The following is a 12,184-nucleotide window of genomic DNA, read 5'->3' on the forward strand; positions in this document are numbered from 1 at the left end:
GAACTTTTGGGCCAAAATGCAAAACGCTATGTGTGGCAGAAAACTAACACTGCACATCACTCTGAACACACCATCCCCACTGTCAAATATGGTGGGGGCAACATCATGCTCGGGGGGTGCATCTCTTCAGCAGGGACAGGGAAGCTGGTCAGAGTTGATGGGAAAATGGATGGAGCCAAATACAGGGCAAACTTGGAAGAAAACCTCTTGGAGACTTGAGACTGGGGCGGAGGTTCACCTTCCAGCAGGACAATGACCATAAACATAAAGACAGGGCAACAATGGAATGGTTTAAAACAAAACATATCTATGTGTTAGAATGGCCCAGTCAAAGTCCAGATCTAAATCCAATCGAGAATCTGTGGCAGGATCTGAAAACTGCTGTTCACAAACGCTGTCCATCTAATCTGACTGAGCTGGAGCTGTGTTGCAAGGAAGAATGGGCAAGGATTTCAGTCTCTAGATGTGCAAAGCTGGTAGAGACATACCCTAAAAGACTGGCAGCTGTAATTGCAGCAAAAGGTGGTTCTACAAAGTATTGACTCAGGGAGCAGAATAATTACGCACACCCCACTTTGCAGTTATTTATTTGTAAAAAATGTTTGGAATGATGTATAATTTTCAATCCACTTTTCACATGTACACCACTTTGTATTGGTCTTTCATGTGGAATCCCAATAAAATGGATGCATGTTTGTGGCAGTAATGTGACAAAATGTGGAAAACCCACTATATATATATATATATATATATATATATATATATATATATATATATATATATATATATATATATATATATATATATATATATATATATATATATATATATATATATACCATTCTCACACAACCTGACTTCAGGACTTAAACCCTATTAGGTCAAGTCACTAGAGCAGATGTAATACCCATCTTCACAATCACTCCACAAGAAATGTCGGTGTCTTACTCTTCGGGATATTGTGAATCGGGAGAGAGATATGGACAACCTCTATTATATGGAGACATGGGGTGTAAAGTACAGACATCCCATGCCTCCATGGCTCTTCTTGTCCCTGTCCCGATGACCTATTAGCACACATTATCACACATTATTGTTCTAGAGTACTCTGCACGCCAATGTGACATATAATCATCTAAACCATAACAGGTCCCACTACTTACACTCAGGGCCGGATTACCGACCAGGCAACAAAAGCAGTCGCTTGGGGCCCCCCATTCAGAGTCAAAGGGGCCCCATCAGCACATAAACCAGACATCCCATGCTTCCATGGCTCTTCTTGTCCCTGTCCCGACGACCTATTAGCACACATTATCACACATTATTGTTCTAGAGTACTCTGCACGCCAATGTGACATGTAATCATCTAAACCATAGCAGGTCCCACTACTTACACTTCAATTAGGGCCCATTTGTCTCCGACTCGGTTCATAACATAAAAGTTTTTGTATTGCCAAATCCTATAACCACTACCCCACATCAGAGATCTTTGTTTCAAAGTTCTCTGAAAACACCCCCTATTTGATTTTGGGTTGGTACTTGGGGGTAGGTGTTATACACTCTATATCCACCTTAACCACCCTGGCATTCAATTTCCCCAGGATTTCCGTTCAAAAAGTGTTTCAATTTTCAACCAATTTTTTTTTTGCAATCATTTTTTTTTCGATATTGAATTCAATACAGGTTATTGTATTTCATTCAATTAAGAAAAAAAGTGTTTTCTGTAAGATGTTGATGACGCTGTGTAACCCTGGTGTCATCAACGCCGATCAACGGTGGACATGTGATCGCCGAGGGAGAAGCAAAATCCACCAAGGGACATGGAAGAAGACACTGGGGAAGCTATCAGAGGTACGCGACGAGGGATCAGCACGCCAATGGTGCGTATAAGACCCAGATGTATAGTTAGCCAGATGTGCAGCCAGGTATAGTTAGCCAGATGTGCAGCCAGGTATAGTTAGCCAGATGTGCAGCCAGGTATAGTTAGCCAGATGTATAGTTAGCCAGATGTGCAGCCAGGTATAGTTAGCCAGATGTGCAGCCAGATATATAGTGAGCCAGGTGTTTAGCCAGTTATATAGTGAGCCAGGTGTTTAGCCAGGTATATAGTGAGCCAGGTGTTTAGCCAGATTTATAGGTAGCCAGATGTCCCCCCCCCCCTCCCGATCCTCTCCCCCCCTCCTCCTAGCACGCTGTGAGTAGCGATCTGTGCTACCCACAGCGTGCAGAACAAGCATCCAGCCACCCTAGGGAATCCCTAGGCAGCCAGCAGGGTAGAGAATGTGCGGGGGTTCCCCCTTGTATGCGGAGGCTGTGTTGGCGGGCAGGGGATCCCCCTCTGTGCGGGTGGGGGGATCCCCCTTCTATTGTGGCTGTGCGGGCAGGGGATCCCCTCTGTGTGGGTGGGGGAATCCCCCTTCTATTGTGGCTGTGCAGGTGGCCCCTCCTCCCCCCTCCTCCCCCTCCCTCCCAATCTCCCCCCCCTCCCCATCTTAGCCCACTGAGTAAAGAGATGTACTCACCCGAGGGCTTTTCCAGCGTCGGCAGCAGCACTTCCACCTCCATCTCCAAAGTCTCTTTCTCTGTACAGTTACATTATGAGACTTGGTGACATCACCAAGTCTCGTAATGTAACTGTACAGAGAACGAGACTTCGGAGATGGAGGAGGAAGTGCTGCTGCCGTCGCTTGAGAAAGCCTTCAGGTGAGTACATCTATTTACTCAACGGGCTTAGACGGGGGGGGGGGGGAATCGGGAGGGAGGGGGATGGGCCACCCGCACAGCCACAATAGAAGGGGGATCCCCCCACCCACACAGAGGGGGATCCCCCGCCCGCACAGCCACAATGGAAGGGGGATCCCCTGCCCACACAGCCACAATAGAAGGGGGCAGTGGTGCTCACCGCCAGGTCGTGGATTCACGACCATTTTGACGCATTCCGCCTCGGACACGAAAATCCGTGAATTTTCAACCACGAAAATCTGCTTCGGCTTCGCGTGAATGCGGACAGAAATCCGCATTCACGCTCGTGAAACCCGGTGCTGAAGTCGTGGTTTGTGGGAATGCGTCAAACTATGCGGAAGTGACACATTGCAGGCCAATCAGAGTGCCCCAGCCAGGCCCTAGCAACCAATCACAGGAGGGGAGCTATGCCCTCCCCTCCTGAATATAAAGCGGCGGCCATGATGGAAAAGCTCTGTCCTTGCTAGACTGTGGTGCTGAGAGGATTATCTCCAGGCCATTGTTGTTTGAGCAAGTGCATTTATTGTGTTAAAAACAAAGCGTTTTTTTTGCCAACACTGCTCTTATACTGTACACAGTTAGCTAGTCAGTGAGTGATTGCTGTAGTTAGTTGTAGTCAGTGTAGTGTAGTGGGAGTGTGGGAGTCTAGTGATTATTTAACTGTGCGTAGTGCTGTGCAGGCAGGTTCAGTGCTGCAGTGTAGTGGGAGTGGGGATTATCTGTGTGTAGAGTGCAGGCAGGCAGGTTAGTGCAGCTGCAGTGTTCACTTGTATATTCCAGTGACAGTTATACACTTGTACTATTTGCAGGCAGCCAGTCACACCGCCGGCGCCGCCACTCTCTGCCAGCGCTGTTCATTCATTCTGTCAGTGACCTTGTGCCGTGCCCAGTGCCCACTGCTCGCTCGCTTGCTGGCATATGAGCATCTCATTACACAGTGTGACATCCTTGTGTGCCCATTGCATCCTTCAGTGACCTAGTTGTATATCCAGTGCCCACTGCTGTGCCCACTGCATCCTTCAGTGACCTTGTACTGTGGCCACTGCATCCTTCAGTGACCTAGTTGTATATCCAGTGGCTACTGCTGTGCCCACTGCATCCTTCAGTGACCTTGTACTGTGCCCACTGCATCCTTCAGTGACCTAGTTGTATATCCAGTGCCCACTGCTGTGCCCAGTGCATCCTTCAGTGACCTTGTACTGTGGCCACTGCATCCTTCAGTGACCTAGTTGTATATCCAGTGCCCACTGCATCCTTCAGTGACCTTGTACTGTGGCCACTGCATCCTTCAGTGACCTAGTTGTATATCCAGTGGCCACTGCTGTGCCCACTGCATCCTTCAGTGACCTTGTACTGTGCCCACTGCATCCTTCAGTTACCTTGTACTGTGGCCACTGCATCCTTCAGTGACCTAGTTGTATATCCAGTGGCCACTGCTGTGCCCACTGCATCCTTCAGTGACCTTGTACTGTGCCCACTGCATCCTTCAGTGACCTTGTACTGTGCCCACTGCATCCTTCAGTGACCTAGTTGTATATCCAGTGCCCACTGCTGTGCCCACTGCATCCTTCAGTGACCTTGTACTGTGGCCACTGCATCCTTCAGTGACCTAGTTGTATATCCAGTGGCCACTGCTGTGCCCACTGCATCCTTCAGTGACCTTGTACTGTGGCCACTGCATCCTTCAGTGACCTAGTTGTATATCCAGTGGCCACTGCTGTGCCCACTGCATCATTCATTGACCTTGTACTGTGCCCACTGCATCCTTCAGTGACCTTGTACTGTGCCCACTGCATCCTTCAGTGACCTAGTTGTATATCCAGTGCCCACTGCTGTGCCCAGTGCATCCTTCAGTGACCTTGTACTGTGGCCACTGCATCCTTCAGTGACCTAGTTGTATATCCGGTGCCCACTGCTGTGCCCACTGCATCCTTCAGTGACCTTGTACTGTGGCCACTGCATCCTTCAGTGACCTAGTTGTATATCCAGTGCCCACTGCTGTGCCCACTGCATCCTTCAGTGACCTTGTACTGTGCCCACTGCATCCTTCAGTGACCTTGTACTGTGCCCACTGCATCCTTCAGTGACCTTGTACTGTGCCCACTGCATCCTTCAGTGACCTAGTTGTATATCCAGTGCCCACTGCTGTGCCCAGTGCATCCTTCAGTGACCTTGTACTGTGGCCACTGCATCCTTCAGTGACCTAGTTGTATATCCAGTGCCCACTGCTGTGCCCACTGCATCCTTCAGTGACCTTGTACTGTGGCCACTGCATCCTTCAGTGACCTAGTTGTATATCCAGTGGCCACTGCTGTGCCCACTGCATCCTTCAGTGACCTTGTACTGTGCCCACTGCATCCTTCAGTGACCTTGTACTGTGCCCACTGCATCCTTCAGTGACCTAGTTGTATATCCAGTGCCCACTGCATCCTTCAGTGACCTTGTACTGTGGCCACTGCATCCTTCAGTGACCTAGTTGTATATCCAGTGCCCACTGCTGTGCTCACTGCATCCTTCAGTGACTTTGTACTGTGGCCACTGCATCCTTCAGTGACCTAGTTGTATATCCAGTGCCCACTGCTGTGCCCACTGCATCCTTCAGTGACCTTGTACTGTGCCCACTGCATCCTTCAGTGACCTTGTACTGTGCCCACTGCACCCAGTGATTCATTACTAGCAACATGTCTGGCAGGGTTTCGCGGGGTGAGAGGAAAGGGAGTTCAATTGCCTCAGCCACTTCTGGGACTGCTCCACGTCCAGGGAGAGGACGCCCAGCTGTACGTGGTCGTGATGCAGCAGAAAGGGGGGCAGCAAAGCCTGGGCCGAGTCGGCGGACGCCATTGTCCAAATATTTTAAAGTTTCTGGTCCCCCGTGTGGTGGTTGAGCAAATGGAACCTGACGTACTCATGGACATCATGACTTCCTCCCAGACCTCTACTGTGAGCACCACTCCAAGCAGTAGCAGCAGCAGCCAACATCCCACGCTTGTTGTGACATCCACCCCAGCACCCACTGGTCAGCAGCCCTCCCAGGATGACAGCGTTCTGTCCCTCAGTCCGGCATCTGGGAACCTGCTGATGCAAGAAGCTCAGGACTTACTGGGGACTGATGTGGCAGAGATTGAGATCGGGCCACAATCACAAGCGTTGTTGAGTTCTGGTGATGAAGAAGAGGGGTCTGTGTCTGGGGATGTAGGGACAGAAGAGGAGGCGGGGGAGTCAGAGGAAGAGCTGGATTATGATGATGCTGCTGATGATGACGACGTTGTGGACCCTAACTATGTGCAGCCTGCTGAGTCCGTGGAAGAATGGTCAGAGCAGGATGACGAGTCACCTCGGCCTAGGCAAGGATATCGCCATATGTCAGGCAGGGGCAGGGGCATCGGCAGCAGTGGGCGTGGAGGAAGTAGACAGGACACTGCTTCAGCCGGCACCACCATCATGCAACCCCCGGCAACTACTACCACACATTGCTCCTCTGCACCCTCTGCTAGTGGGGGCCGCAGTAAATTAAAGTCACCAGTGTGGGATTGCTTTGAGGAATGTACTGATGACAAAAGGTATGCGGTGTGCAGGTTATGCAGCAAAAGATTGAGCCGTGGGAAAAGTCTGAGCAAGATGGGTACCTCATCCCTCCAGGGCCACCTGAGAAGCCCCCACTGCCGCGAGTATGCGGACTTTAAGAGGAAGCAGGCACTGCTGGCAGGGGTTCCTGAGAGCAGAAGGCCCACCAGCGCAGCAGCATCCTCCCTCCCTCAGGGTCGTGAATCCCCCACAGCAGCAGCAGTAGTAGCACGCAAGCGCTCTTCCACCTTGGCTGCTCAGGACACAGACATTGAGGCTGGCAGCCAGTGTTCGTCTCTCTCCTCTGTCTCCCCTGCATCCCAGCGTCGTCAGACCCTGCTGAGCGACACCTTTCAGGGTCTGACCAAGCCTCTGCCTCCAAGCCACAGGCGGATCCGCAAACTAAATGGCTTGCTGGCCCGGGCCATGGCATCACAGCTGCTTCCCTACTCCCTGGTGCAGGAGGGGAGCGCCATGCGGACGCTGCTCCAATTTGGCATCCCCGAGTGGCAAGTCCCCAGTCGCCACTATTTCAGCAGGAGCGCGATCCCAGCACTCCACAAGTTTGCGGTGGAAAACGTGGCCCGTTCCCTGGACTACTCTGTGGGCAAGCGGGTCCACGTGACCATGGACTCGTGGAGTAGCAGATTTGGGACAGGTCGCTACCTGTCCTTTACAGCCCACTGGGTGACACTGATGGAAGGGAGGGAGGACAAGAGCGCATCAGCCCAGCTAGTGGTGCCACCACGCGGGATCAGGGGGGATGCAGAAGGGTCCTGTCACGACACTCCCTCAGCACCCGGAAAGCAAGCCCGCCTCGGCAGCAGCAGCGCCAAGCCTCGGCACTGCCAAGCCCTTTTAAAATTGGTGACCCTGGGGAAGGAGAGGCTTACGGCCACCAACGTCCTGGCCGCCCTCAGGAAGCAGGAGCGGAGGTGGCTGACCCCCAGAGGCCTGGAAGTGGGGTATGTGGCAGCCGATAACGGGGCCAACCTGGTGGCAGCAGTGCAGCAGGGAAACCTCCAGCACATCCCCTGCTTGGCCCACGTGCTCAATCTTGTGGTGCAGCGCTTCTTGCGCACCTACCAGGGGATGAGCGAGCTGCTGCAGGATGCCCGGGCGGTGGTACGCTTTTTCCGCCTGTCAGCCACTGCCTCTGCACTCTTGTCCACCTTACAGCAGCAGTATGGAAGGCCACAACACCGGCTGATCATCGACATGCCAGTTCGCTGGAATTCGACTCTGGCCATGTTGGAGCAGCTGTGTCAGCACAGGCTGGCTGTTAGGGCCTACATGCTAGACCCAAGTGTCCCCAGCAACCAGCAAGTCCCCATGATTACTGCCACTCAGTGGACACTGATGCAGCAAGTATGCCTGGTGCTGAGTCCCTTCCTGGAGGCAACCAAGATGGTCAGTGAGGAGCGGGCCTCTGTGTGCCAGTGGGTGCCCTTGGTTTGTCTACTGGAGCAGGCAATGGACAATTTAATTGAGCGTGGGGATGAAGCCCTGAGGCAGTTGGAAGAACAGGAGCAGATGGCAGCACAGTCCAGCTCAGAGGAGGGCTCACAGCAGGTAGTGGAAGAGTTGGAGGTCCCTAACCTGAATGAGGAGGAGGAGGAGGAGCAGAGTGCAGCAGGCGTTGTACGTGGATGGCGGTTTGAGGAGGATAACGACATGGCACAGGAAGAGGACAGGCATGCGTTATGGGACAATGGCGAGGACGAGGAAGATCTTGCTGGCAGGGCCCACTTGTTTCCCATGGCTGTGCACATGTTGCGCTGCCTTCGCAGGGACCCCCGGGTGATCCAGATGTGTTCAAGGGAGGACATCTGGATTACCTTGATGCTTGATCCCCGTCTGAAGGGGAAGCTGGGAGACTTAATGACGCCATCCACCACCGAGCAACGCACAAGGGAGTTGAAGGAGGCCCTTGTGCGCAGACTACTGGAAGCATTCCCCCAGCCTTCCACCCCCACTGTAACTGCTCTGCCAAGCCAGCAAGAGGTGCCTGCCATTGCCACTAGCAGCACAACAACCACCACCAGCAGCAGCAGCAGCAACTGGCGCCCCGGAGACCTGAAGAGCCTAAGCAAGAGCCTGTATGCAGTGCAGCAGCCCAGAACAGAGGTGCCCGCCACAGCATCCACCACCAACCAGCACAAGCAACGACTGACCACCATGGTGTCTGACTATATGGGGTCATCCAGCGGGCTCAATGACACCGACAGCCCCGTGGACCCCTTGGAGTACTGGGTCAAGAGACTGGACATCTGGAGCGAGCTTTCCCAGTACACCCTGGAACTCCTATCCTGCCCTCCTTCCAGTGTCCTCTCAGAGAGATGCTTTAGTGCGGCCGGTGGCGTGGTCACAGAGAAGCGCTCTCGGCTCTCCCACGCCTCTGTGGACAAACTCACCTTCCTGAAAATCAACCAGGCTTGGGTGGAAGGTGAGTTCCTGGCCCCTATTGTCGGACACAGGGGGACATGAAGTGGCTGCTGCATGTGCTGTTGTTAACTATGCCTGCCTTTATAAAGACATTTACTACCTGCCTAGTGCCTACCTTGGTTAATTTTTTGGTGTTATGGTACTACTACCAGTAAGTTGCCATGGTCCTCCTTCTGAGCTGCTGAACTGACCGCCCGCTTTGTCCTCCTGACTCAGTCGCTACTACACTCTGCGTTCACACTGCCCGGGTCACCGGGTGCATTTAATTTTTTGGCCAGCACTATGACGCTGTGCTACTACTACTGTGCTGCTGCTGCTGAACTGACCGCCCGCTTTGTCCTCCTGACTCAGTTGCTACTACACTCTGCGTTCACACTGCCCGGGTCACCCGGTGCATTTAATTTTTTGGCCAGCACTATGACGCTGTGCTACTACTACTGTGCTGCTGCTGCTGAACTGACCGCCCGCTTTGTCCTCCTGACTCAGTCGCTACTACACTCTGCGTTCACACTGCCCGGGTCACCCGGTGCATTTAATTTTTTAGCCAGCACTATGACGCTGTGCTACTACTACTGTGCTGCTGCTGCTGAACTGACCGCCCGCTTTGTCCTCCTGACTCAGTCGCTACTACACTCTGCGTTCACACTGCCCGGGTCACCCGGTGCATTTAATTTTTTGGCCAGCACTATGACGCTGTGCTGCTACTACTACCACCAGTATGTTGCCGTGGTCCTTCTGTGCTGCTGAACTGACCGCCCGCATAGTCCTTCTCCTGACTCAGTCGCTACCACCACTGCACTCTGCGTTCACACTGCCCGTGTCCACTGACAACTCTGCTGCGATGTCATTGCTAATTGCTGCAAAAAAAAAAAAAAAAAAAACCTCTCTGGAGCCTTTTTGCCGTCAGCCACTCATCCTCCTCCAGCGGTACCTTCGCCGCCAAGTGCCATTGGAACTCGCCTTCACCTCTTTGACTGCTTAACGCGTATATCCCTTTTTAAAACCACTTATTACCAATTAATAGCCCCATTTAAAGTGTTGATTTCACTTTAAAATCCATTTTCTCTAGAAAAAAATTTTTTGGGGGAATTTTTTATGTTGAAGTTATGTTGCCCCTTACCACCTCGATAATCCATGCTATTTGGGGGACTGTAGCATGTATGGGGGCTTTGTTATTAACATTAAAAGAAAATCCGCCTCCGGGCGTGAATCCACGCGTGATTACGCCATTCACGGGAAAAAATCCGCGTGGTTGCGTGGACGCGACCGCAAATCCGCATGCGGCGGGGCCGAATGCGGATTTTTTTTTTCAACCATGCGGATTTCCGAATTCGTGGATGAGGCACATCCGAGCATCCCTAGAAGGGGGATCCCCCACCCGCACAGAGGAGGATCCCCCGCCAGCACAGCCTCAGCATACAAGGGGGAACCCTCGCACATTCTCTGCCCCGCTGGCTGCCCAGGGATTCCCCATACCTCCCAACATTTCAATGTCCCAAAACGGGACAATTAGGCCACACCCCTGGCCACGCCCCCAACCCCCTAGTCACGCCCACCCCAGGGGGAAAAAAAGTTTTGTTTTTTTAAAAATAATTTTGTTATTAAATTACTCCCAAATGGGAGGGTGCCGGGGTGGTTGTGGTGAGGAGGAGGAGGGGGGTGGCCAGGCAGAGAGAGGGGGGAAAAAAGCCGATCGAGGCACCAGCCCGCCCGGTATGCGGCATGTATGGCCGCCGCCGCCATCATTATCCTTCTCCCTCCCTCCTAATGTGTCCCCCAGTGTCCCCTTCCCCCCCGCACAGTAATATGGGCAGCGGAGCGGGCAGTGAGTCTTACCACTGCCTCTTCGCTGTGTACCGGGATCTCCTCTGATCTTCTCGCTTCCTGTGACGTCACAGGAAGCGAGAAGATCAGAGGAGATCCCGGTACGCAGCGGAGAGGCAGTGGTAAGACTCACTGCCCGCTCCGCTGCCCATATTACTGTGCGGGGGGAAGCCGGGGACACTGGGGGACACATTAGGAAGGAGGGAGGGAGAAATAAATAGCGGCGGTAATCCATCCCGCATGCAGATCCCCGGGGCTGGTGCCTCGATCAATTTTTTTCCTTCTCTCTGCCCAGCGGCCGGGACAGAAGGGGGGCAGCGCGGGATGGTGGGAGGGGCCCCCCAAATCGGTACAGTCCCGATCAAATCGGGACTGTTGGGGACTATGGATTCCCTAGGGTGGCTGAATGCTTGTTCTGCACGCTGTGGGTAGCACAGATCGCTACCCACAGCGTGCAGTCAGGCATCCAGCCATCCTGGGGAATCCCTCTAATGAGAAAAAAATGCAGCCGGCGGGGCAGAGAAACAGGAAATCTCCCTGTCAGCATGGATGAGCTCAGCTCGTCATTAACGTTTTTTGCAAGTTTTTGCTGGACGAACTCAGCTCGTCCATACCGCCAGGGAGGCTACAGGTATTACCTCACCTTGACCCACTCTGTGACGGTGAACTCCTGCATTAAGAGTCGACCACATTAACAATCATCCATAGAAAACTCTACCCTTAAGTTTCACTATTAAACTTAAAGAGAACCAGAGATGAAGCACCCTCTTGTATTTTACCTTATAAATCAGTGGAAACATGACAGTAAACACCTAATCTGCTGTTTGTTTCATTGTTCTCTGTTTAATCTGACTGTTATCACCTCTGATAAGAATCCTCAACTGAGCACTCAGTCTAGCTTTGCTATGGAAAGATTATAGCTGAGTCTGTCTTCTCTGGTGTCTTTTCAAGCCCAAACCTGCCCCCTTGTGGCTCTGCTATAATGACTCAGCTATAATTATTCCCTGCAAAGCCAGACTGAATGTTCAGTCCGGGTTTCTTATCACAGCTGATAACAGACACTTTTAGCAGTGAGGATGAAACAGAGAGCATGGTAAGTGTTTTCTCTAATGTTCTTACTGATATATATGGTAAAATACACAAGGGTGCTTCGTCTTTGGTTCCCTTTAAGCATCTCCAACTTTCTAGAGGGGAAAATGATAAGGCAACATGGAAACTCTAGCCCAGCAGGGAAGCCAGTGACATGGAAAGTAACCTCTTGGAACGTAATTGGTCTTACTCTTAACACTCCAGAAAAGAGGTTCTCACTATTTAGACTACTACAGAAACATAAAAACCTCAATTGCTATCATACAAGAAACCCACTTCAGGGAAAATAAAATTCCATTCCTAAGAGATAGAAATTTCACTAAAAGCTACCACGCATCATCTAAAGAAGGGAAAAACAAAGGTGTATCTATACTAATACATAAAAAGTGCTCCCTTAAAGAGACACTGAAACTTCCGGTTCCGGGGCCTGGATGTAAGCAGGAGGGGAGAAGAGCTCCGCAGACCACGCTGACTGCTAGCAGCCGCAACAGCAGATAAAGTGCCCCCACTCATCCGTGCA

At 52.0% G+C, this 12,184-nt stretch overlaps 1 protein-coding gene across 1 annotated transcript in view; it reads right to left on the minus strand.

Annotated features, from left to right (window-relative positions):
- LOC137522612 (putative RNA-binding protein Luc7-like 2) overlaps nucleotides 1-12,184 on the minus strand; it is a 556,548-nt gene that overhangs the window by 110,025 nt on the left and 434,339 nt on the right. Inside the window, exon 10 of the mRNA XM_068242690.1 lies at nucleotides 6,657-6,666. Coding sequence (XP_068098791.1) covers nucleotides 6,657-6,666 — 10 coding nt within the window. The remainder of the gene's footprint in view (nucleotides 1-6,656; nucleotides 6,667-12,184) is intronic.

Source organism: Hyperolius riggenbachi, chromosome 6, assembly GCF_040937935.1.
Source record: "Hyperolius riggenbachi isolate aHypRig1 chromosome 6, aHypRig1.pri, whole genome shotgun sequence".
Lineage (NCBI taxonomy): Eukaryota > Metazoa > Chordata > Amphibia > Anura > Hyperoliidae > Hyperolius > Hyperolius riggenbachi.